At 40.2% G+C, this 23,344-nt stretch overlaps 2 protein-coding genes across 2 annotated transcripts; both read left to right on the top strand.

Annotated features, from left to right (window-relative positions):
- The first annotated feature begins 1,855 nt into the window (after positions 1-1,855).
- Positions 1,856-5,029, top strand: LOC311497487 (myelin-associated glycoprotein-like). Its single transcript, XM_084557808.1, has 6 exons — positions 1,856-2,637; positions 2,686-3,062; positions 3,273-3,530; positions 3,626-3,901; positions 4,133-4,238; positions 4,615-5,029. The coding sequence occupies exons 1-6, from the start codon at positions 2,300-2,302 to the stop codon at positions 4,721-4,723; spliced, it is 1,464 nt and encodes a 487-aa protein (XP_084413934.1). The 5' UTR covers positions 1,856-2,299; the 3' UTR covers positions 4,724-5,029.
- Positions 5,030-10,501: 5,472 nt separating this feature from the next.
- LOC311496826 (sialic acid-binding Ig-like lectin 8) lies at positions 10,502-11,773 on the top strand (the record flags this gene model as incomplete). Its single annotated transcript, XM_084556822.1, is given in 2 exon segments — positions 10,502-11,046; positions 11,049-11,773. Coding segments are annotated over 2 exon segments (963 nt in total), but the record flags the coding sequence as incomplete, so codon positions are not given.
- Between the last annotated feature and the right edge of the window lie 11,571 nt (positions 11,774-23,344).

Consider the following 23,344-nt stretch of genomic DNA (forward strand, 5'->3'; position numbering starts at 1 on the left):
AGAAGATTGCTGGATAAGCTAAATAGCAACCTGCAGTGGGCTAGGATGAAAGTGAAGCCTATTAAATCTAGGAGTATTTCTATTGTTAAAGGAAAGATAGTAGATAAGAAGTTTGTTATAAATTATGAGGTAGTTCCCACAGTGCTGGAGAAGCCAGTGAAGAGCTTGGGAAGATGGTATGATGCAAGTCTCAGTGATAAGCCGCAGTTTGAAGGGTTGAGGCAGGAAATGATTCAAGGCATTTCAAGCATAGACCGGTCAGGGCTACCAGGGAAGTTAAAATTGTGGTGCTGGCAATTTGGTTTACTGCCCCGGCTAATGTGGCCGCTGACGGCCGCAAGCACAGGCAGCTCTTAAACATAGGGATATCATAGGTCATGTACAGCAAGGGCGTGGAGGCCTAGGGCTGTGTGCAGGGAAACCTCTGTGGAGCAAGGCATCAGCAGTGGAAAGGAGAACAGCAGTGGGTGAACTGGGAGAGTGTGGAGAAAAGGAAGTTGAAGTGGAGAGAGCTTTGGAGCATGGAGGCTAGCAGAATTAGATTTATGTTAGGGGCTTCTTATGATGTGCTGCCAACTCCCCAGAACCTAAACCAGTGGGTAGGTGAGGATGCTGCCTGTCCACTGTGCACTTGTGTCTGCACGCTTAGACATATTCTGACAGGTTGTAAGGTTAGTCTTTCCCATGGACGTTATACCTGGCGTCACAACCAGGTACTGAAATATTTAGCTGCTGCAATTGAGGAAAAACGGGTGAATTTAAATTCCATGGCCGTTAACAGAGAGAATAGATGTATTAAGTTTGTACGGGAGGGAGAAAAGGCTAGACTATCAGGCATCAGGCATAACACGGGACAGCTAAGAGTAGGAGGAGCCTGGCAGATGAGAGCGGATTTAAATGGACAACTAGTTATTCCAGCTGAGATAGTTAGCACTCGACCACGGCCAGATCTGCTGTTGTGGTCTGAGCCAGAGAAAGTAGTTTATTTCATAGAGCTGACTGTCCCGTGGGAAGATAGAGTTGAGGAGGCTAATGAGCAAAAAAGAGCTAAGTATGCAGAGTTAGCGGCAGATGCAGAGCAGAATGGATGGAAGGCTTATGTCCGCCCGGTAGAAGTGGGTTGCCGTGGATTTGTGGCAAAGTCGGTGATTGCTCTGCTGAGTGAGCTGGGCATACGGGGAAGGAACCAGAGGACTGCGGTTAGCAACATGTCCCGGGCAGCAGAGAGAGCGAGTGACTGGTTATGGGTGCGCAGGAAGCATGCTAGCTGGGGAACTAGCTAAGGTAAGGAAGGCCGCATGTAGGCCACGGTCGATTTGTTTGTTACGCGATTTGTTTGTTTGTTACGTGGTTCAGTCCGCATCAACGGGGCGAATCATGGTAGATTTGTTTTTGTTACGTGGTTATTAGTTACTATATTAGCTGTTGATAGACATCGAATGGTGAGGGAAACAGGGTTGTGCAGTGGCGGTGTGGAGGGGGGTGACTCCAGGACGCTGGAAGTCACTGTTAAGCCTTCTCGAGGTGTCGTGGGCCTAACTTAACGAAACATCGGTGAAGGGAGGTGCCCACTTGAAAACCCCAATGACATGCTGCATACTGCTGTTGTCTTCTAGTTACGTGGTAGCTATGGTTAGCTGCTGAGCGGGCCATACAAGCCAGCAGCGTTTAGTTAGTTTATGTTTTACAATGTCTGAACTATGCTGCTCAATGGGCTTACAAGCCAGCAGCTTTTACTAAGTTTATGTAGATTATAGGTTAATTGTCATATTATATGACCATAGGTTTGGTAGGGTCTCTTAGCTGAACAGGGCCTCTAAATGTGTTTTGCCTGGGATTTTGGCACAAGGGATTATGTGTATTACTGAATTCATGTAAATGTGTTTTCCTGACAGAGCGAGTGTGTAAATCATCAGATCAGGATGTTTGTTCTCATCTGGGTGACTCTGCTCCTCCTTGTCTGGGACAGCAATGCTGAAACAGGTACTGTTTACATCTTCTCCTTTATTAACTTGTAAATCTGCTAAACTGTATTATATATACATGGTATAGTGCCAAAAACTAAATAGTGTCCATCTCTGTTTTTCTCTTCTTATTTGCATTAACAGACGTGTTTGCTGGAGGAAAACAACACTGTATAAATAGATTCTGTGTCACTCTCAGTGAGAGAAACATAACCGCAGAGGCTGGTCACAGTCTTGTGATACCATGTTCTTTCACTACTCCAGACGACTTTACACCTCTCTACATACTGTGGTTAAAATGTAATCCATTAAAAAAAAGATGTGAATATTATGATATGATCTTTCACTCCAACAAAGACAACAGTCACGCTCAGTCAATACTTCAGTCTGGATTCAAAGGACGAGTGTCACTTCTGCAGCCTGATGTGAGTCAGAGAAACTGCAGCATCATGATTAATGATCTCAACGAGTCTGATTCTGGATCATATCAGCTCAGAGTTAATGGTGTCCGGCGAGGGACGTCAGATATATATACATTCCCTGCAAGAGCAATCGTCTCTGTTAAAGGTATGAAGAGCTACAGCGAAAAGAAACATGCAGAGTTTAGATATTGCTATTTTTGTAGTCTCAGTAATATCTGCTATGTGTGTCGCCCTCTGGTGGTACATAATAGGTACTGCAAGGGTTCATGAGAAAACTCCATCAAATCAAATCAAATCAGCATTATTTTTCACTGTATGTACAGTGATGAGATAAATTTGTTCTTGCAGACATTTTGGGCACAGGTGTGCACAAGTAATTGGTCTTTTTGTTTCATAGATGTGATGGTTGAAATCACTGGAAACAGAAGTGTGAAGGAGGGAGAGACTCTGAAGCTGACCTGCAGTGTTGATAGTTTCCCTCCATCTCTTATTACTTGGACTAAACTTAGTTCCAACACAAACCTGGAGAATGGAACTGACAATGACCTGCACAACAACACTGGATCAGCTTCACTTGTCATCTCTAATGTGACAACTGAAGATTCTGGACAGTACGTCTGCACAGCCAAACACCTGAACAACACCCTGATGGAAAATGCAGATGTAAGAGTGATGTGTAAGTACAACGTAATTTATTCTATGACAGAAACTTTCCAGTAGATGTTTCTTTTAATGGAGTTACTCATTCATTAAGTCTTAGAATTGCCTTCAAATAAATGTTGACTAACTGACATATTTTCACAGTTTATATACAGTTTGTAGGTATCACCAAGTGTTATAGTGTATGAAATATGTCTGTTTGAGTCATTTTAAATTGACTCCACAGATAAAAGGAAGCCTCTTCTCACTGGAGATACAACTGTTACAGAGGGAGAGACTCTGAATCTGACCTGCAGTGTTGATAGTTCCCCTCCGTCTCTTATTACTTGGACTAAACTTAGTTCCAACACCAACCTGCACAACAACACTGGATCAGCTTCACTTGTCATCTCTAATGTGACAACTGAAGATTCTGGACAGTACATCTGCACAGCAAAACACCTGAACACGACTATGACTCTACATGCTGATGTGACTGTGACTGGCAAGTAGACAGTACTAATATTCTTGAAGTCACTGCATGACAGTTATTGTGCAGCTTATCCATTTTGTCCTGTGATTGTGCTCATGTGTTCACAGGGTTTCCAAAGATCCAGAATGACTCTGTATGTGTGATTCAGTCAGAGGTCCTGACCTGTGTCTGTATCAGCGAGGGGTTCCCCATACCAACCATTGAATGGCCCCTGCTGGAGAACCACACTGAGTACTCTGTCATTACCACTGTGTCAGATCACACAGTCAACAGCACGGTCACCCTAACTGTAAAACACCATGGTTACACTGTTGTTGAATGTGTCAGCAGCAATGAAGTTGGAGAAGTAAAAATGAACATCAGCATCAAAACAGAGCAAGAAGGTGAACTCAATATAACTTGTCACTAACAGAATGTAAATAATGTTTTATTTCTAAGAACTGCATCAGATAAAACATGACATGTGCTTAGTGCTCACTGCTTTAGAGGCCTGTTCAGACTTCTCCTTTTATTTCAGGGCATATTCAACAAAGAGCAGAATACATTACTCAGACTGGATGTAGTAGAAAATAAATGTATACCCTGTGATTTTAACTGACTCTTTCTAACGGTAGCTCTGGTGACACATCATGGACTTTACAGTGGAGTCCTTCCCTGGGCTGTTGCTGGTGTTTCCATCAGTGTCAATGTCCTCTGCATAATCTGCATACTGGGACTTTGGTATGTTAATCCATCTGTATTTCATGTTTTGAAGGCTCTTCATATAAAATCTAAAGATTTAAACAGGATGACAGCTGGTCTGTTTAGATTGTCAGTCTAAAACTAAACACTTGAGTTGGAGGTAACTGGGCTTGTTACTGAGCCTTTAGTCATGTGAGTTTCATTTCATGTGATTAGATTGGCCCCAAATAAAAACCTGGAGCTCTGCAGTCAACAGTCAGTTAGAGCTGAGGAAGCCTCTTAGATGAGAGGGGACACATCTTCAACAACCAAAAACAAGTCCAGTTGTCTTCTACTCAAGCACTTAGAATGATGGCTTTTCTGTCCATCAGTGAACAACACAGACAACAAACAATGTTTTCTCTTCTCTCCAAAGGAACGCAAGAAAGAAGGTGAATCCAAACCAAGAGGACAGGACGTACATGGCATTGCAAAAAACAGATACATCCTCAGATTATGAGGTGATCGCCCTACGTCGAAACTAAGAAGTCTTTAAAGATTCAGGGAAGTCTTACAAAAACAGCTTCACTGAAGGATTTTTTTTATTTCATTTTATGCTCTGAGAATGATTGTGATGGATGTTTGTGGTAGCATCATTTATTTTGTTTGAATGTCTGCATTTAAGGTTTCAACAAAGTCTTTTCATACCCTGTGAGTGAGAACACATTCAACTGATCTGTTCAACTTCAGCATGTAATATGTCATGGAAAAAATATTTCTTTAATTATTATTTTTAGTTTGCATTGTAAAAGTTGTTACTTTTGTTTGCATTAAATAAACTGCAATATTATAAACTCATTGCAATGTGTGTCTTTCACCATGTGGTAAAACATGTGTCTGTGTTTATTCAGCTTTGATTCAGCTTCCACTGTGTTCTTCCCTCATTGACCAGGGGGGTATTCCAGAAAGCAGGTTTAACAAACACTGAGATAAAACTTAACCTCTGGGTTGTCTGAACCTGAGGCGACTAAACCCGAGCTGTCGGTTCCAAAACACCGGTTAGCAATCAGTTCAATCAACCCCGGATTGTTTAACCTAGAGTTGTGCGCGATCACGGCGAAGTTATAAAGGCATCATCTATTGAGAGTCGAAACCATGAGTAAAAATGGCAAAGCGCAGAGCAGCCTATTTTTCTGAAGCGGAGCAGCAAGTTCTGCTCGAGGCGTACGAGGAGGAAAGAGCGATAATCACGAAAAAAAGCAATACTTGCGTGTCTGCCAAGGAACGAGATTTTGTTTGGCAGAGAATTGCCGACCGCGTAAATGCGTAAGTTTAGTAGGCTATAGCACATTAATGTGTCAGAAGCACAATAATTCAGTAGATATTAGGCTACATATTAACTGCTTTGTATGAGACTTTCTTATACTATAGACTACCTTGTCATATATTGTATTATTTTTAATTAGATGTAACCCGACCGCCCTCAAGAGAACGTGGCCGCAGGTCAAAACAAAATATAAAAACATTGTCCAAGTTGGTAAGATATATCTGGGTGCATCATCTTAGACATCACTTATCCAGTATTATATTCTTGAATTGCCATATTACAACAAGTTACATTCATTTCAAAGCCAATAGGAAGAAAGCAGAGGAGAGGAAGACCGGTTCTGGGCCAGCGGTGTCCCCCCTCACCAGTGTGGAGGAGTTGGCGATCAGTATCAATCGAGGGCGTCCGATGATGGAGGGGATTTCTGGGGGCACGTCATCGGAGCCCTCAACCTCCCAGGAGGAGCAAAATTAACAAGTGCAATGCATTTTCCCTAATAGGCCCACGCCTAAATCACTTATGTCTAATTTGTGTAGCCTTGCAAGTTCGAAAATGACCAATTTATGAACTTCTCAGTTGTAGGTGGAGGTGGAGTGGTGGAGCCCGCACGCGCAACAATTACGATGAGCGAATCCACGATGCGTAACGTTCGAAATGTGGGGATGGAGAATGTTGTTTAAATAAATTAAAGATTCCGCAGAAAAACACTAGCGCTCTGGCAAAAACTCATTAGGAAAAGAAAGGATATTAAGTCGTGGTCTTATACCCTCTCACGGTGAATAGCCCGAATGATTTTTGTGTTTCAATGTCAATTGGATCTTCCTCAAAAGGAAACGTCATTGTGTGACAAGTGTGGAAACAGCGGTCTGGCTGAACGTGCACTTAAATACCCGAACATAACCTGAACAAAACCTACCCCTACCAGGTTAAGTTCAGAGCCTATGTTACTATAGTTACTTACATAGCCTGATCATATTTGAGCGTTCTGGAACCGAAATCCCAGGTTTACCGCTAACTCTGGGTTTACATACCCAGTTAAGTTCAGAGCCCATGTTACCATAGTTACTTACATAGCCTGATCATATTTGAGCGTTCTGGAACCGAAATCCCAGGTTTACCGCTAACTCTGGGTTTACATATCCAGTTAAGCCAGTAAACCTGCTTTCTGGAATACCCCCCAGGTCTTTCTGCATGTTGTCCTGATGTGTGTCTTACTGTGTTTCTAGGAATGTATTCTCCATCCATTTTAACTTCCAGCAGCTACAGTAGGTGCACAAGGTGAAGGGCAACACTGTTTGCTTGACAAGGCTTTTACAATCAAGATCACATCAGGACAACAATTATAAGAGTCAGATGAGACAGGATGACATGTAGAATATAGACAAATGAAGTTCAAAGTAAAAAAAAAAAATAGTCTGTCTCATATTTAATCAACATAAACATGTAGACATACTTGACCCTCACATAATTTATCTAAGACTAGTCAAGTGAGCACACTTTAGCTTAGCCTTGCTCCCATTCACATAAAACACACACCCTCACATCTCAGCGTCTGCTTTTATGTACAGATTTCAGATGATACTCTGTCATGTTAACTGTTTCTAAAGTGTATTTTCAACATACAGGTTTACAGTAACAGACCGTGACAACATCTGAGCCTGTTCTTAGCAGGATATAAATAATTATCTGGCATGCTTAAGTGTGAACAGGAAGTTATCAGAGACACTTCTATGGTATTTAATGGTATATATATGCTATGTAAGGCAATGTTGAAGTGACCTCCCAGATAGTGAGACCAGTTTTTACAGTATAGATATCTAAGATCTATCTTCTCATGTATAAAAGGTATTGAAGGTGTTTTAAAAAGGGTTTTGTTGCAGATATTTCTCTGTTGTTATATAAAGATAGTAAAGTGTCTGCATTCAGATGTGGGGAAAGAAAAAAACTCGAAGGAATCTAATTCACGTCCTCAGTGACAGAGCTTCTTCATACATGAACACATATACTGTACAGTATGTTAAACACATATGCAAGTGTGACAACATGAAATGTTGCACAGTGTTTGTTGTCATGGTATCGTTCTGCTTGTGTGTTTGCAGTTTTTCCAAAGCTGTTCACTACTCACCATCAGCCTCTGTTGGAGTACCACATTTAGTACTCTGTCAAGACCACTGTGTGACCCTCATGTCATTTATCTAAGATTATTCACACGCACATACAGTCTAATCTTTATCTCAACCATGTTCCCATTCACACAACACTCTGACTGATATTCTGCCATGTTAACAGTTTCTGACACTTATTTACAAGATGCAGTCTTACACTATCTGTGACAACATCTGAGCCTGTTCTTAGCAGGATATAAATAATAATCTGACATGTTTACATGTGAACAGGAAGTTATCAGAGACACTACAGGCATTACATTCAGTGTAGAAGTGCCTTCCCTGATCCTGAGATCAGTTTTTACAGCATAGATATATCCTATACACGACACAAAAAGTGGTTTAAGAACACTTTTTGTTATAATCAGACATATCAAAGTGTTGAATTCAGATAAGGGGAGAGACAAGAAGACAGATTCTCTTTGTCTTTAATTTAATCCACGTCATCAGTGACAGTTCTATTTCTTTATACATGAACACACAACATATGTATATGAATAGTATATACAGTATTTCAAATACACAGACACTTGTGAAACTTGTGAAATACTATTGATCTGACCATCACCACTCATATTTAGTTTCAGTGAAATGAAGACATTCACTTTTTCCTTTTATACTAAAATGTATTCATAACTTAAGTGATTCAGAAGATATTCTCGCTATTTTACTTTTTAATTATTATTATTCTTTTGATTTTGCAACTGGTTGTTGTTGTGGATATTATGTCATTTTACTTGTATAAAATTGTTGCAGTCTTGAGGTGCAAAACTTCCTTCACACTGTCAAATCAAGTCAGAGGAAGTAGAAAAAGAGGAGGAGGTGGGGAAGTGTCCGTTCAGAGTAGAGACACTCTGCAGAGATCACAGTAGAGAGAACACACTGACAGAGGTAAACACTAGTCACAGCATATGACACAGCCTAGTCAGTGTGTCATATTTTATTTGTTAATACAGCACCTTGCTGGAGTAAATAAGCATGTAAATAAGTGGTTTAGTATCTACACCTCTGTAAAAAAAAAACAGCAGCCAACTTTATCAGTGAATGTGCAACATCTGTTACTGAGCCTCATGGTGTCATCTGCAGAGTGGTGTCTGGTCAGTTTGTTTTGTGTCGGTTGTTGTTTTTATATGAATGAACAGAGTGAGTGTCTAAATCATCAGATCAGGATGTTTGTTCTCATCAGGGTGACTGCTCTTCTCTATGTGGGGTAGCAATGCTGACACAGGTACTGTTTATATCTTGTCCTTTATTAACTTGTAAATAACTTGTGACAGTGTTTTCTTGACATGCTTCCAAATTACACATCTTCATCATTCATTCATCTTCTGTAACCACTTATCCTGTGAAGGGTTGCAGGGTCTGCTGGAGCCTATCCCAGCTGTCATCGGGCGAGAGGTGGGGTACACCCTGGACAGGTCTCCATCTCTATCACAGGGCTAACACACAGAGACAGACAACCATTCACACTCACATTCACACCTATGGCCAATTTAGAATCACCTAACCAGCATGTCTTTGGATGGTGGGAGGAAGCTGGAGTCCCTGGAGAGAACCCTCGCAGACACAGGGAGAACATGCAAACTCCACACAGAAAGGCCCAGTCGGCCCATGAATTCGAACCCGGGACCTTCTCACAGTGAGGCATCAGTGCTAACCACCTCGCCACTGTCTGTCATCAGTATCTTCACCATAAATGTACCAACATTTTATTGTTCACCACATTCATTATGGGTTAAGAAATACATCACATGTGATGTATAGATTGATGAGACACTTCCTAGAGGAGCTGCTTTAGTCATTTACTACATAACTCAGTCTCTTCAGTAACTACATGAGAAGAAGTGGTGTGCTGGTTTTGAAGAAAAAATATCACACACTAACAGCAATTCCTTTTAAGGAAATCAGTCAGTGAGTCATGACAGTAGAAAAGCTGGTTGGTCGTTGTGGTGGAGGAATACTCCTCAGTGGCGCATCAAGAAACTTCCTGTAAAATTATTGCTGCTTAAAAAGAAAGAAACTGAAAAGAGAGGAAGATCACTTCAGAGCAGAAAGTCAGCAGAGAAGAACAGGAACAAGACAAAAGAGGTAAAACAACATTTAATATGGGTTTAAGTGGACTGAAGATAGTCTGAACTAGTCACAGTTGTTGTGTTCATTAAATGATTCATATTGCTGCAACTGGACAATATGGATGAGATTTGAGACATTTATTGGATTTCTACTATTTTTGAGTTGTTGTTAATATCATTCTAGTAAAGCTGAGCTGCTTCCAGAACAGATATAACAAAGAGCCTTGCTATAAATAAATTGCATAGTCATGTGACTGACTAAAATGTGTTAATATTGGAACAACTGAATAACAAAAAGTGCAACATCCTTCATGGTATGTGTGATATCAACTGTGGACTTTCCTTTGGTTCTATTTCTACATGTTTACTACATTTGCTGCATTAAAGTTTGTCCTGTGGAGGAAGAGACTGAACGTGTCAAGCATCAACTCAGGATGTTTGTTCTCTTCTGGGTGACTCTGCTTTTCTCTGTGAGAGGCAGCAGTGCTGACACAGGTATGTATCTTCTCCTTGGTCATCTTGTAATGCTGCTAAGATTAAACATTTGATTTGACAGTGTTTTCTTTTGAATCACAAGTATGTTTTTGTCACCATCAACCTACCAGCATTTAGCTGCAGTACTGTCATCTGTTGTCATTTTCTTTCTCATGTGTATTATGGCTTAAGAAACTGTGATGGTGTGATATGTGTTTAACACCAATAAGCAGCTTCTATCATTTCCATCACTTATCAGATAACATGGTTATTAGCAATAACTAAATATTGTCTGTCCTTGTTTTTGTCTTCTCATTTGTATTAACAGACTCATCAACTGGATTAAAACAACACTGTGGCCCAATAGATGGCTACTGTGTTAGTCTCAGTGAGGGAACCATAACAGCAGAGGCTGGACTCTGTGTTGTGATACCATGTTCTTTCACTACTGCTAGTGACTTTACACCCTCCTCTATAGTGTGGTACAAATGTGATCCATCAAAAGTCAAATGTGGTGATTCTGACATATTCGACTCCAAGAAAGTTCCGTCTGGATTCAAAGGACGAGTGTCATCTTTAGAGCCTGATGTGAGTCAGGGAAACTGCAGCATCATGATTAATGATCTCAATGAATCTGATTCTGGATCATATCAGCTCAGAGTTAATGGATACCTGAAAGGGAGGACAGATGGATTTACATACCCTCCAAGATCAACTGTCTCTGTTAAAGGTATTAAAAGCTACAGCAACAACAATCATGTAGTGTATAGATGGTGTTTTCTTGTCTCCTTGAAGCATGAAGTGTGTCTAGCTGATTCAATTAGTACACTGTATTTCCACTAGGTCTCAGTCAGAAGCCCACAGTGATGATTCCTCCACTGACAGAGGGACAGCAGACCACACTGACCTGCACTGCTCCTGGTCTCTGCTCTGGATCTGTTCCTACAATCACCTGGATGTGGAGAGGAGCAGCAGAGGATGACTCTCTCCTCAGAGGAAACATCACTGCTTACCAGACTGAGAATGTGACTGCTGTCACACAGAGACACAGCTCAACTTTGACCTTTAACTCTTCAGCTGAACACCACGGCACCAGTATCACCTGTAAGGTCAGCTTCACAGGTGGAGCAACTACAGAGGAGACTTTGACTTTGACTGTGAACTGTGAGTACTTTTTATCCACTCTGCTGTATTTTACAGTATCAGCTGTCTTCTTGTATGCCACTAATACATTTTTGGAAGGTTTATGAACAAGTAATATGTTGTTTTATTTCATAGATGTGAAGGAAATTCAAGTAACCGGAGACAGAAGTGTGAAGGAGGGAGAGACTCTGAATGTGACCTGCAGTGTTGATAGTTTCCCTCCATCATTTATCACATGGACTAAATATTCTGAACCATCCATTCAAACTGTAACAGGAACTAATCTGCAGAACAACAATGAAACGGACACTTTGTTCATCTCTAATGTGACAAGAGAAGATTCTGGACAGTACATCTGCACAGCAAAACACCTGAACAACACCCTGATGGAGAAAGTCAATGTGAACGTGATATGTAAGTACTCAAAAAAGAGAAAAAGAAAAAAAGACGCTGTTAAAACAGGAACATACCACCATAGACTGCTCACCATAGTGTTGTTAGTTCCTGTTTTGACTAGACGTTGGTCACTGTACAGACAAGAAGAAAAGTTGCATTGTGTGTATTTTATGTGCCACTTTTATGTGTTGCACTTTTTATTTAAAATAAGTTAGTGTGGGAAGGAGTAGGAGTTTGCAATGTTAAATAAGGAGGGGTCGATAATGCCATCTGCGAACTTGCACCCCAGCATGTAAACAGCAGAAAACTAAAGTAGTGTGATGCAAAGAATAAGGACACAGGTTTGTGACTGATGAGGCAGAGACAGTAGATAAAGCAAAAAGTTTTATTGAATTTAAATAAATCAGGGATAAACCTAAAAAGAAAACTGGAACTGCTAAAAAAAGATAACAAAGTATGCATGAGAAAAATTATTTTATTAACAAAAATAATCAAGAAGGCCAGCTAGAACTAGCTAAAACTATTAACTATAACCTATAACTAAAATCAGTGGGCTGGGGCCTCAGTGGGAGCCAGACTACTGGTTTTGTGCGTCTTCCCACTGGCCTGGGGTACAACACAAACAATCACTACAAAACATGCACTAAAAGTGCCTCAGTGCCCAGTGCCTACTTGCATGTAACGGGAGTGAGGTCCTCACCACGGTGCCTAGCCTCCCACCTGACGACACCCAGACCACACTGAAAATCAAAAGGAGGAACAAAAAACTCCCTGAAACACAAAGAGCATAAAAAGTTACACAAACAAACAAAAGCCCACAACCCAATGGATGATTAAACAATATCTCTAAACATACAACTCAAGACCTGGAATCAAACAAAAGGGTACTTTAACTAAACAAACTTAATAAACCTGGACCAAAGGAGCAAATGAAAACCACAGGAACTAAGCAAAAAAGGCCCAAACTAAAGCCTGGTCCAAAGAGAAAAGCAAACCTAACAAAAAACAACACATGAAAGGACAGAACAGCACAGAACAAGGCAAGAAAGAACAGCAGCAGGTGAGCCACCCTCAGAGACCACCACCACCAGGGACCAGCAAGAGGCTGAACTGAGCCACATGAAGCCTTTTATAATGCACCTGGGCAGAAGGAGGAGCTAAGGGAGACTACCCTGGGTTGCATTCATAACCCTTCACTGAAATTCACTACACAAAGAAAGTCAATTGAATATATTTTATTTTCTCTTTACATTAATGACTTACCTGAACACTGTCTGAATGTTGACGTCCAGCTTTATGCAGATGACACAGTCATCTTCACTAAAGCCAAAAACCCAGAGGAAGCAGCATGCGTGCTCTCCACAGCTCTTACACACATACAAACATGGCTAAACAGATCTTGTCTTATACTGAATACTAAAAAAACTGTTTGTCTATATTTGTTTAAGCAACCCTCCTCTATGCTCTCGCAGCCTGGGGTGTTTTTGGGTACAGAGGAGCTAGAAGTAGTGACAGATTTTAAATACTTAGGTGTCATTATAGACTCTAATCTTTCTTTTAAAAACCACATAAAAATGATATCTAAAAAAATTAAGTTCAATCTCTATAATTTTAAGCAAATTAGAGGTTCTATGACAGATGCCGCTGCCTTGATGTTCATACACGCAATGATATTTTCACACTTAAGTTATTGTATCACCAGCTGGTCTATGTCGGGCTCTATCACCCTTAAGCCAGTGGAGCTTTTGTACAAAAAGGCACTTAAAACTCTAGATAAAAAACCTTTAACATACCATCACTGTAACATCTTAGAGAAATACAATCTATTGAGTTTTGATAATTTTTGTAAATTTTCATACAGTTGCCTTATTTATAAAGTTCTACATGGCCTAGCGCCACCCCCCTTGCAAGAATTTATTAAATATCGTCAGACTCGGGTCACACGAGCAGTGGTCAATGGGGATGTTGAGTTTCCCTTTAGGAAAACTTTGTTTAGCCACAATTCACTATCTGTTAAAGGTAGTGCATTATGGAACACAATTCCCCTATCTATAAGGGAATCTCCCTCCTTGGCCACTTTTAAGTATCATGTCAAGACGTGGCTTAGGGCTAACCAAACATGTAACCATCTCTAATTCACACAGATACATTTTCTTCTCTCTTTTATTTATCTTTATTTTAACTTTCTTTTCATTTATTTTCTCCCCTATCTCTTATATTGCTTTTTGTTGATTAGTATACTAAGTCTTCTACTAACTTTGCTTATGTCTGTCAAAATATGTCCTCTGTTTATTATTCTTTTAACACTTAACCTGCCTACATTGGACTACAGATGGAAATTAGCACTTGGGCTATAATCTGGCACATTTACATGTACCTTGTATATGTTCATTAATGTGCATTGTCCTGAAATAATAAAATAAATAAATAAAAAATAAATATTTGGATGGCAATTTTCAGAAAGTCATGTCCAAATTGCTTTAGATTGAAAAGAGCATGATCATAGTTAAATACCACTGTGTCAAATCACACAGTCAACAGCACGGTCACCCTAACTGCACAAAAATATATATGTGTACTACTTGAAAAGTATTAGAAATTAAATGAAAGAAATACAAAAGTATAGTGTTTTTAAATTTTCAATTATTTTTACATATCTGGTTCTCAACTGATCTGACAGTGAGATGGAGACAGTTCTGTAGTGTTGGAGCTAAAGCAGTAGAAGCGTGGCCCTACTAATTGTTCATCTGTCATTAGTCAGACTGAGTAATCTTGGTGAGTTTTCAGTTATAAGGTCAGAGAGCTAAGATGATGCTATAAAGGGATCTGAATGTAACTGGAGGGATTTTAAACTGAAGTCTGAAACACACAGTAAGCACCAATGTAATGTACTCTGTTAAGTGTTTGTAACCTGGCTGCTGAACCTACTGAGAAGTTGTAGCCTCACAGGAAAACAGTCTTGAACAAGATGGCTTGGTCTTCAGTGTTATCAGGCAACACTGAGCTGATTCATGAGTTCTTTGATTGGTTTTCTCCTCTCTGATCTTAACACACTTTTCTTCACAGATATAAGGAAACCTCATATCTCTGGAAATACAGCTGTAAACGAGGGAGAGACTCTGAATGTGACCTGCAGTGTTGATAGTTTCCCTCCATTATTTATCACATGGACTAAATATTCTGAACCATCCGTTCAAAATGTAACAGGAACTAATCTGCAGAACAACAATGAAATGGACACTTTGTTTATCTCTAATGTGACAAGAGAAGATTCTGGACAGTACATCTGCACAGCAAAACACCTGAACAACACCCTGATGGAGAAAGTCAATGTGGACGTGATATGTAAGTACTCAAAAAAGAGAAAAAGAAAAAAAGACACTGTTAAAACAGGAACATACCACCATAGACTGCTCACCATAGTGTTGTTAGTGCCTGTTTTGACCAGACATTGGTCACTGTACAGACAAGAAGAAAAGTGACAAATTGTTGCATTGTGTGTATTTTATGTGCCGCTTTTATGTGTTGCACTTTTTATTTAAAATAAATTAGTGTGGGAAGGAGTAGGAGTTTGCAATGTTAAATAAGGAGGGGTCGACAATGCCATCTGCGAACTTGCACCCCAGCATGTAAACAGCAGAAAACTAAAGTAGTGTGATGCAAAGAATAAGGACACAGGTTTGTGACTGATGAGGCAGAGACAGTAGATAAAGCAAATATTTTTATTGAATTTAAATAAATCAGGGATAAACCTAAAAAGAAAACTGGAACTGCTATAAAAAGATAACAAAGTATGCATGAGAAAAATTATTTTATTAACAAAAATAATCAAGAAGGCCGGCTAGAACTAGCTAAAACTATTAACTATAACCTATAACTAAAATCAGTGGGCTGGGGCCTCAGTGGGAGCCAGACTACTGGTTTTGTGCGTCTTCCCACTGGCCTGGGGTACAACACTAAAACAATCACTACAAAACATGCACTAAAAGTGCCTCAGTGCCCAGTGCCTACTTGCATGTAATGGGAGTGAGGTCCTCACCACGGTGCCTAGCCTCCCACCTGACGACACCCAGACCACACTGAAAATCAAAAGGAGGATCAAAAAACTCCCTGAAACACAAAGAGCAAAAAAAGTTACACAAACCAACAAAAGCCCACAACCCAATGGATGATTAAACAATATCTCTAAACATACAACTCAAGACCTGGAATCAAACAAAAGGGTACTTTAACTAAACAAACTTAATAAACCTGGACCAAAGGAGCAAATGAAAACCACAGGAACTAAGCAAAAAAGGCCCAAACTAAAGCCTGGTCCAAAGAGAAAAGCAAACCTAACAAAAAACAGCACATGAAAGGACAGAACAGCACAGAACAAGGCAAGAAAGAACAGCAGCAGGTGAGCCACCCTTAGAGACCACTAACACCATGGACCAGCAAGAGGCTGAACTGAGCCATATGAAGCCTTTTATAATGCACCTGGGCAGAAGGAGGAGCTAAGGGAGACTACCCTGGGTTGCATTCATAACCCTTCACTGAAATTCACTACACAAAGAAAGTCAATTGAATATATTTGGATGGCAGTTTTCAGAAAGTCATGTCCAAATTGCTTTAGATTGAAAAGAGCACGATCATAGTTAAATACCACTGTGTCAAATCACACAGTCAACAGCATGGTCACCCTAACTGCACAAAAATATATGTGTGTACTATTTGAAAAGTATTAGAAATTAAATGAAAGAGAAATACAAAAGTATAGTGTTTTTAAATTTTCAATTATTTTTACATATCTGGTTCTCAACTGATCTGACAGTGAGATGGAGACAGTTCTGTAGTGTTGGAGCTAAAGCAGTAGAAGCATGGGCCTACTAATTGTTCATCTGTCATTAGTCAGACTGAGTAATCTTGGTGAGTTTTCAGTTATAAAGTCAGAGAGCTAAGATGATGCTATAAAGGGATCTGAATGTAACTGGAGGGATTTTAAACTGAATTCTGAAACACACAGTAAGCACCAATGTAATGTACTCTGTTAAGTGTTTGTAACCTGGCTGCTGAACCTACTGAGAAGTTGTAGCCTCACAGGAAAACAGTCTTGAACAAGATGGCTTGGTCTTCAGTGTTATCAGGCAACACTGAGCTGATTCATGAGTTCTTTGATTGATTTTCTCCTCTCTGATCTTAACACACTTTTCTTTACAGATATAAGGAAACCTCATATCTCTGGAAATACAGCTGTAAACGAAGGAGAGACTCTGAATGTGACCTGCAGTGTTGATAGTTTCCCTCCATCATTAATCACATGGAATAAATATTCTGAACCATCCGTTCAAACTGTAACAGGAACTAATCTGCAGAACAACAATGAAATGGACACTTTGTTCATCTCTAATGTGACAAGAGAAGATTCTGGACAGTACATCTGCACAGCAAAACACCTGAACAACACCCTGATGGAGAAAGTCAATGTGGACGTGATATGTAAGTACTCAAAAAAGAGAAAAAGAAAAAAAAAGATGCTGTTAAAACAGGAACATACCACTGTAGACTGCTCACCATAGTGTTGTTAGTTCCTGTTTTGACCAGACATTGGTCACTGTACAGACAAGAAGAAAAGTGACAAATTGTTGCATTGTGTGTATTTTATGTGCCACTTTTATGTGTTTCACTTTTTATTTAAAATAAGTTAGTGTGGGAACGAGTAGGAGTTTGCAATGTTAAATAAGGAGGGGTCGACAATGCCATCTGGGAACTTGGACCCCAGCATGTAAACAGCAGAAAACTAAAGTAGTGTGATGCAAAGAATAAGGACACAGGTTTGTGACTGATGAGGCAGAGACAGTAGATAAAGCAAAAAGTTTTATTGAATTTAAATAAATCAGGGATAAAACTAAAAAGAAAACTGGAACTGCTAAAAAAAAGATAAAGTATGCATGAGAAAAATTATTTTATTAACAAAAATAATCTAGAAGGCCGGCTCGAACTAGCTAAAACTATTAACTATAACCTATAACTAAAATCAGTGGGCTGGGGCCTCAGTGGGAGCCAGACTACTGGTTTTGTGCGTCTTCCCACTGGCCTGGGGTACAACACTAAAACAATCACTACAAAACATGCACTAAAAGTGCCTCAGTGCCCAGTGCCTACTTGCATGTAACGGGAGTGAGGTCCTCACCACGGTGCCTAGCCTCCCACCTGACGACACCCAGACCACACTGAAAATCAAAAGGAGGAACAAAAAGCTCCCTCAAACACAAAGAGCAAAAAAAAGTTACACAAACCAACAAAAGCCCACAACCCAATGGATGATTAAACAATATCTCTAAACATACAACTCAAGACCAGGAATCAAACAAAAGGGTACTTTAACTAAACAAACTTAATAAACCTGGACCAAAGGAGAAAAATGAAAACCACAGGAACTAAGCAGAAAAGGCCAAAACTAAAGCCTGGTCCAAAGAGAAAAGCAAACCTAACAAAAAACAGCACATGAAAGGACAGAACAGCACAGAACAAGGCAAGAAAGAACAGCAGCAGGTGAGCCACCCTCAGAGACCACTAACACCAGGGACCAGCAAGAGGCTGAACTGAGCCACATGAAGCCTTTTATAATGCACCTGGGCAGAAGGAGGAGCTAAGGGAGACTACCCTGGGTTGCATTCATAACCCTTCACTGAAATTCACTACACAAAGAAAGTCAATTGAATATATTTGGATGGCAATTTTCAGAAAGTCATGTCCAAATTGCTTTAGATTGAAAAGAGCATGATCATAGTTAAATACCACTGTGTCAAATCACACAGTCAACAGCACGGTCACCCTAACTGCACAAAAATATATATGTGTACTACTTGAAAAGTATTAGAAATTAAATGAAAGAAATACAAAAGTATAGTGTTTTTAAATTTTCAATAATTTTTACATATCTGGTTCTCAACTGATCTGACAGTGAGATGGAGACAGTTCTGTAGTGTTGGAGCTAAAGCAGTAGAAGCATGGGCCTACTAATTGTTCATCTGTCATTAGTCAGACTGAGTAATCTTGGTGAGTTTTCAGTTATAAGGTCAGAGAGCTAAGATGATGCTAAAAAGGGATCTGAATGTAACTGGAGGGATTTTAAACTGAATTCTGAAACACACAGTAAGCACCAATGTAATGTACTCTGTTAAGTGTTTGTAACCTGGCTGCTGAACCTACTGAGAAGTTGTAGCCTCACAGGAAAACAGTCTTGAACAAGATGGCTTGGTCTTCAGTGTTATCAGGCAACACTGAGCTGATTCATGAGTTCTTTGATTGGTTTTCTCCTCTCTGATCTTAACACACTTTTCTTCACAGATATAAGGAAACCTCATATCTCTGGAAATACAGCTGTAAACGAGGGAGAGACTCTGAATGTGACCTGCAGTGTTGATAGTTTCCCTGCATCATTTATCACATGGACTAAATATTCTGAACCATCCATTCAAAATGCAACAGGAACTAATCTGCAGAACAACAATGAAACGGACACTTTGTTCATCTCTAATGTGACAAGAGAAGATTCTGGACAGTACATCTGCACAGCAAAACACCTGAACAACACCCTGATGGAGAAAGTTAATGTGAACGTAATATGTAAGTATTCCACATTGTTGACTTAGACAGAATACTATGATGCCCTCAAGTGGTGGCAATCGAAAGAAAGGAACCAAAACAGGAGTTATATTTTCTCTTTGTTAAGCATTTGTCAAAGGCTTAGCTGCTGAACCTACTGACCAGTAACAGACTCACTAAAAGCAATAAAAAGTTAAAGCATGGATAGCATGCACTACAATGCTCTTAGGCAGCACTGGGCTGATTTCTTTGATATTTCTGAATTGAAAAGCTGTAAATGACAATTACTTAGATCTATTTTATTAGATTTTTAAAAAGTTAACCTCAATTTGTTATCTTTCTCCTTATCTTAACATTATAATACAACTGTAACTAAAATATAACATTTTCTCCACAGATAAAAGAACACCTCAAATAACTGGGGATAGAACTGTTGAGGAAGGAGAGACTCTGAATCTGACCTGCAGTGTTGATAGTTTCCCTCCGTCTTTTATTATTTGGACTAAACTTAGTTCCAACACAAACCTGGAGAATGGAACTGACAATGAGCTGCACAACAACACTGGATCAGCTTCACTTGTCATCTCTAATGTGACAACTGAAGATTCTGGACAGTACATCTGCACAGCAAAACACCTGGACACAACCGAGACTTTATATGCTGATGTGACTGTGACTCGTAAGTAGACAGTACTAATATTCTTGAAGTCACTGTATGACAGTTATTGTGCAGCTTACCCATTTTGTCCTGTGATTGTGTTCATGTGTTCACAGGGTTTCCAAAGATCCAGAATGACTCTGTGTGTGTGAATCAGTCAGAGGTCCTGACCTGTGAGTGTATCAGTGAGGGGTTCCCCATACCAACCATTGAATGGCCCCTGCTGGAGAACCACACTGAGTACTCTGTCATTACCACTGTGTCAAATCACACAGTCAACAGCACGGTCACCCTAACTGTAAAACACCATGGTTACACTGTTGTTGAATGTGTCAGCAGCAATAGAAATGGGAAAGTAAAAGAAAACCTCACCATCCAAACAAACTTGTCTAAACCAGACGGTACGTGTTCTTGGCTAAAACACCTCTGCTACTTTTAACCTCTGCTTTAGACATTGCATGTCTGTTTTTATTCTTTTGCTCTTCCTGATTGCAGTTCAACCCAGAGAAGACCAAAAAATAGTTCTAAGGCTTGAAGTCATCATTGCCTTTATGATTGGGGTACTTCTCTCTGCAGTCATTTGCTGTTTGGTTAATCAATACTACAGGTACACCATTATTTCCATCCATCCATTTTATTTGTGGATAACATTTAAACATAAATGTAACTTTACTGACAAACAGACCTATGTTTGTTTTTCTCCAGAAGAAAACCGAAGAACTCTGGAAAGTTGGATGAGACTTTGGAGATGGTGACCAGTCCAGACGATCCACTGGTACTTTGTTCATTCAGCTAGCATTTTATATAACTGTTAAAATATTAAGCACTGATGCCTCACAGTGAGAAGGTCACCGGTTCGAATCCTTGGGCCGGTTGGCCTGTCTGTGTGGAGTTTGCATGTTCTCCCTGTGTTTGTGTGGGTTCTCTCCAGGTACTCCGGCTTGCTCCCACCATCCAAAGACATGCTCATTAGGTTAATTGGTGATTCTAAATTGGCCGTAGGTGTGAGTGTGAATGGTTGTCTATCTCTCTATGTTGGCCCTGTGATGGACTGGCGACCTGTCCAGGGTTTACCCCTACCTCTCGCCCGATGACAGCTGGGATAGGCTCCAGCAGACCCCGCGATCCTTAACAGGAATAAGCGGGTGCAGAAGATGAATGAATTAATGAATGTTAAAATATTAGTGGACAGAACTGTCTCCAATATTACATCGTTTTTAGATATTCCACGTATCTGTTTATGAACACTAAATCTTGGTTAATCAAAAACACCAAACAGGCAGAGCATGAAGAGGAAGTTGGGGCAGTGAGAGAGCTGCAGCATCAGCAGAGTAACAGTGACCAAAGTCAGGTTTTGAAGATTGCTCTGTAGACCTGCTCATTGCAAGTGCAGCTTTAGTTTGTGAACTGAATGTGAAAAGTGGCAGACTTGCAAATGTGAGATTCAATACTGAATATGCTATCACATCTTCTTTTAACAGACAGAGTTCCCTTTTATGTTGTTTTGTCATGCAGCTCAGACTAAACCTCATACAATTACAGCCACTGAATTGCTGGCTTGTCTGCAAAGGTCCATGACAGGGCCAATCCAGACTTGCTCTTGGTCAAACTTGAGGCCATGGCTTTAATGATATCCCTTGTGGTAATGTATAGAATGGCCCAACTTGCATCTCCTCCTTGGTGTCATGTGTGCAATGCTCCATCTGTCCACAAGGAGGAGCAGTGATTATAGAAGCCTGGAGGATTTACTGCCATCAGACTGCTGCCTACATTCAATTTAATCTGTGCCATGAAAGCCCTAAAGATAAGTGAAAAAACAAAAAACTGGCATAAAGGTAGTCAGAAATATGGATGTTGCCAATACTGTGCATGTAACATCTGTGCAGTCCATCTGTCATTAACAAGGCATACTGTAAGAAATGATGATTACAATATTTGTTCACAGAGTGCCTATGTGCAGGTATCCAGCTTGTACCCAGCTGCCTGTGTCTCACCACCACTCAGTAATGGTGTAAAAAAGCAGACACACAAGTCAAGTCTTGCTTTAAGCTCATTTTCAAATCCACCAATTAAAGCCTGGAGGAATCAAATATGGTTAGGACTTGGAAAAAAAAATGTTTGGAAATATTGTAAATAGAGACAAGTTGCACAGTGTTGTGCTTGTTGCAGATGCTGCATGAGACATATCATTTTCTTTGTACCTGACAGATATATAATGGTCAAGCAGTAGGAGATGATCTGACCCACACCCGAGGAGGAACTGAGAATGGTGATGTGGCAGCAGAGAAAGCAGCACTGGAACTCAACAGTGAGCCAAAAGACGTGGAGTACGCCAGCATTGATTTCTCCCTGTTGAAAAGACGTCCCAGGGAGTCCACAAGGAAGCAAGAAAGCACAGAGACTGAATATGCTGAAATCAAGAAAGAAGTACAGGAGGAAAGGGAAGATGATGGAGGAGAGGAAAGAGCAATGCTGGAGGGCAAAGAGGAGGAGGAGGAGGAGGAGGAGATGATGATGGAAGAGGATGTGGAGGTGATGATGGAGGATTATGGGGAGATAAAACATTATGTCCCAGAAGAACAGAAGAGGGAAGAAGAAGCAGTGTACTCCAACGTGAATGATATAATGAGTGAGATCTGAGGACTGTGTTGCATTGTGCTGTTGATTGAGGACAAAGTTTCAGTTCTCATCCGATGTGATGGACTGATGATTGTCAGACAGAGGCTCTTTTGGCCCAACCAAATGAACCAACCAAATGTTTTAGAAATGGTAACGTTTGCTTTAGATTCCTGTTGCTACCTGACTACCTCAGTTTATGAACAAAATGAATGAATGGTATGAGAACCCTCTGAATGCATTTGTTTTATGTTTTATTCTATTTTTTACTTTTATACATTTTTTCACAGGAGGTGGGTTTTAGTTTAGTTTCTATTGGTGTCTGTTTAAAAATAAATGAAAAAAGCTAGTTTTATAAGTGAGTTTTTGTTGCTTTTTTCCCGTTGTACTAGCCTGGGTGTTCCCATACTGCTTTGCGCGCGATTTCATTCTCGCTGCAAAAGCAGTCTGGAAACCATCGCCCATATTTTCTCCTGAGATAGGGAACCAATCACAGAACGGGGGGGGGGGGGGGGGGGGGCAGCAAGACGATGACGACGTCTATGCGTGACACCGAAGCTTGTAGTGTGTTAATCCAACATGGCAGCGGACCTAACGTTACCGTTCGATGCAGCCTTAGACAGTGTTTTAAGTAGCTTAGAACGCAAGTTTATTTTAAAAAAAGAGCAACGTTTGGCGTTGAAAGACTTCATTGCCAAGAAGGATGTGTTTGCTCTGCTACCAAC

The sequence above is a fragment of the Chelon labrosus genome (genome assembly GCF_963514085.1).
Source record: "Chelon labrosus genome assembly, chromosome: 12".
In the NCBI taxonomy this organism is placed as follows: Eukaryota; Metazoa; Chordata; class Actinopteri; order Mugiliformes; family Mugilidae; genus Chelon; species Chelon labrosus.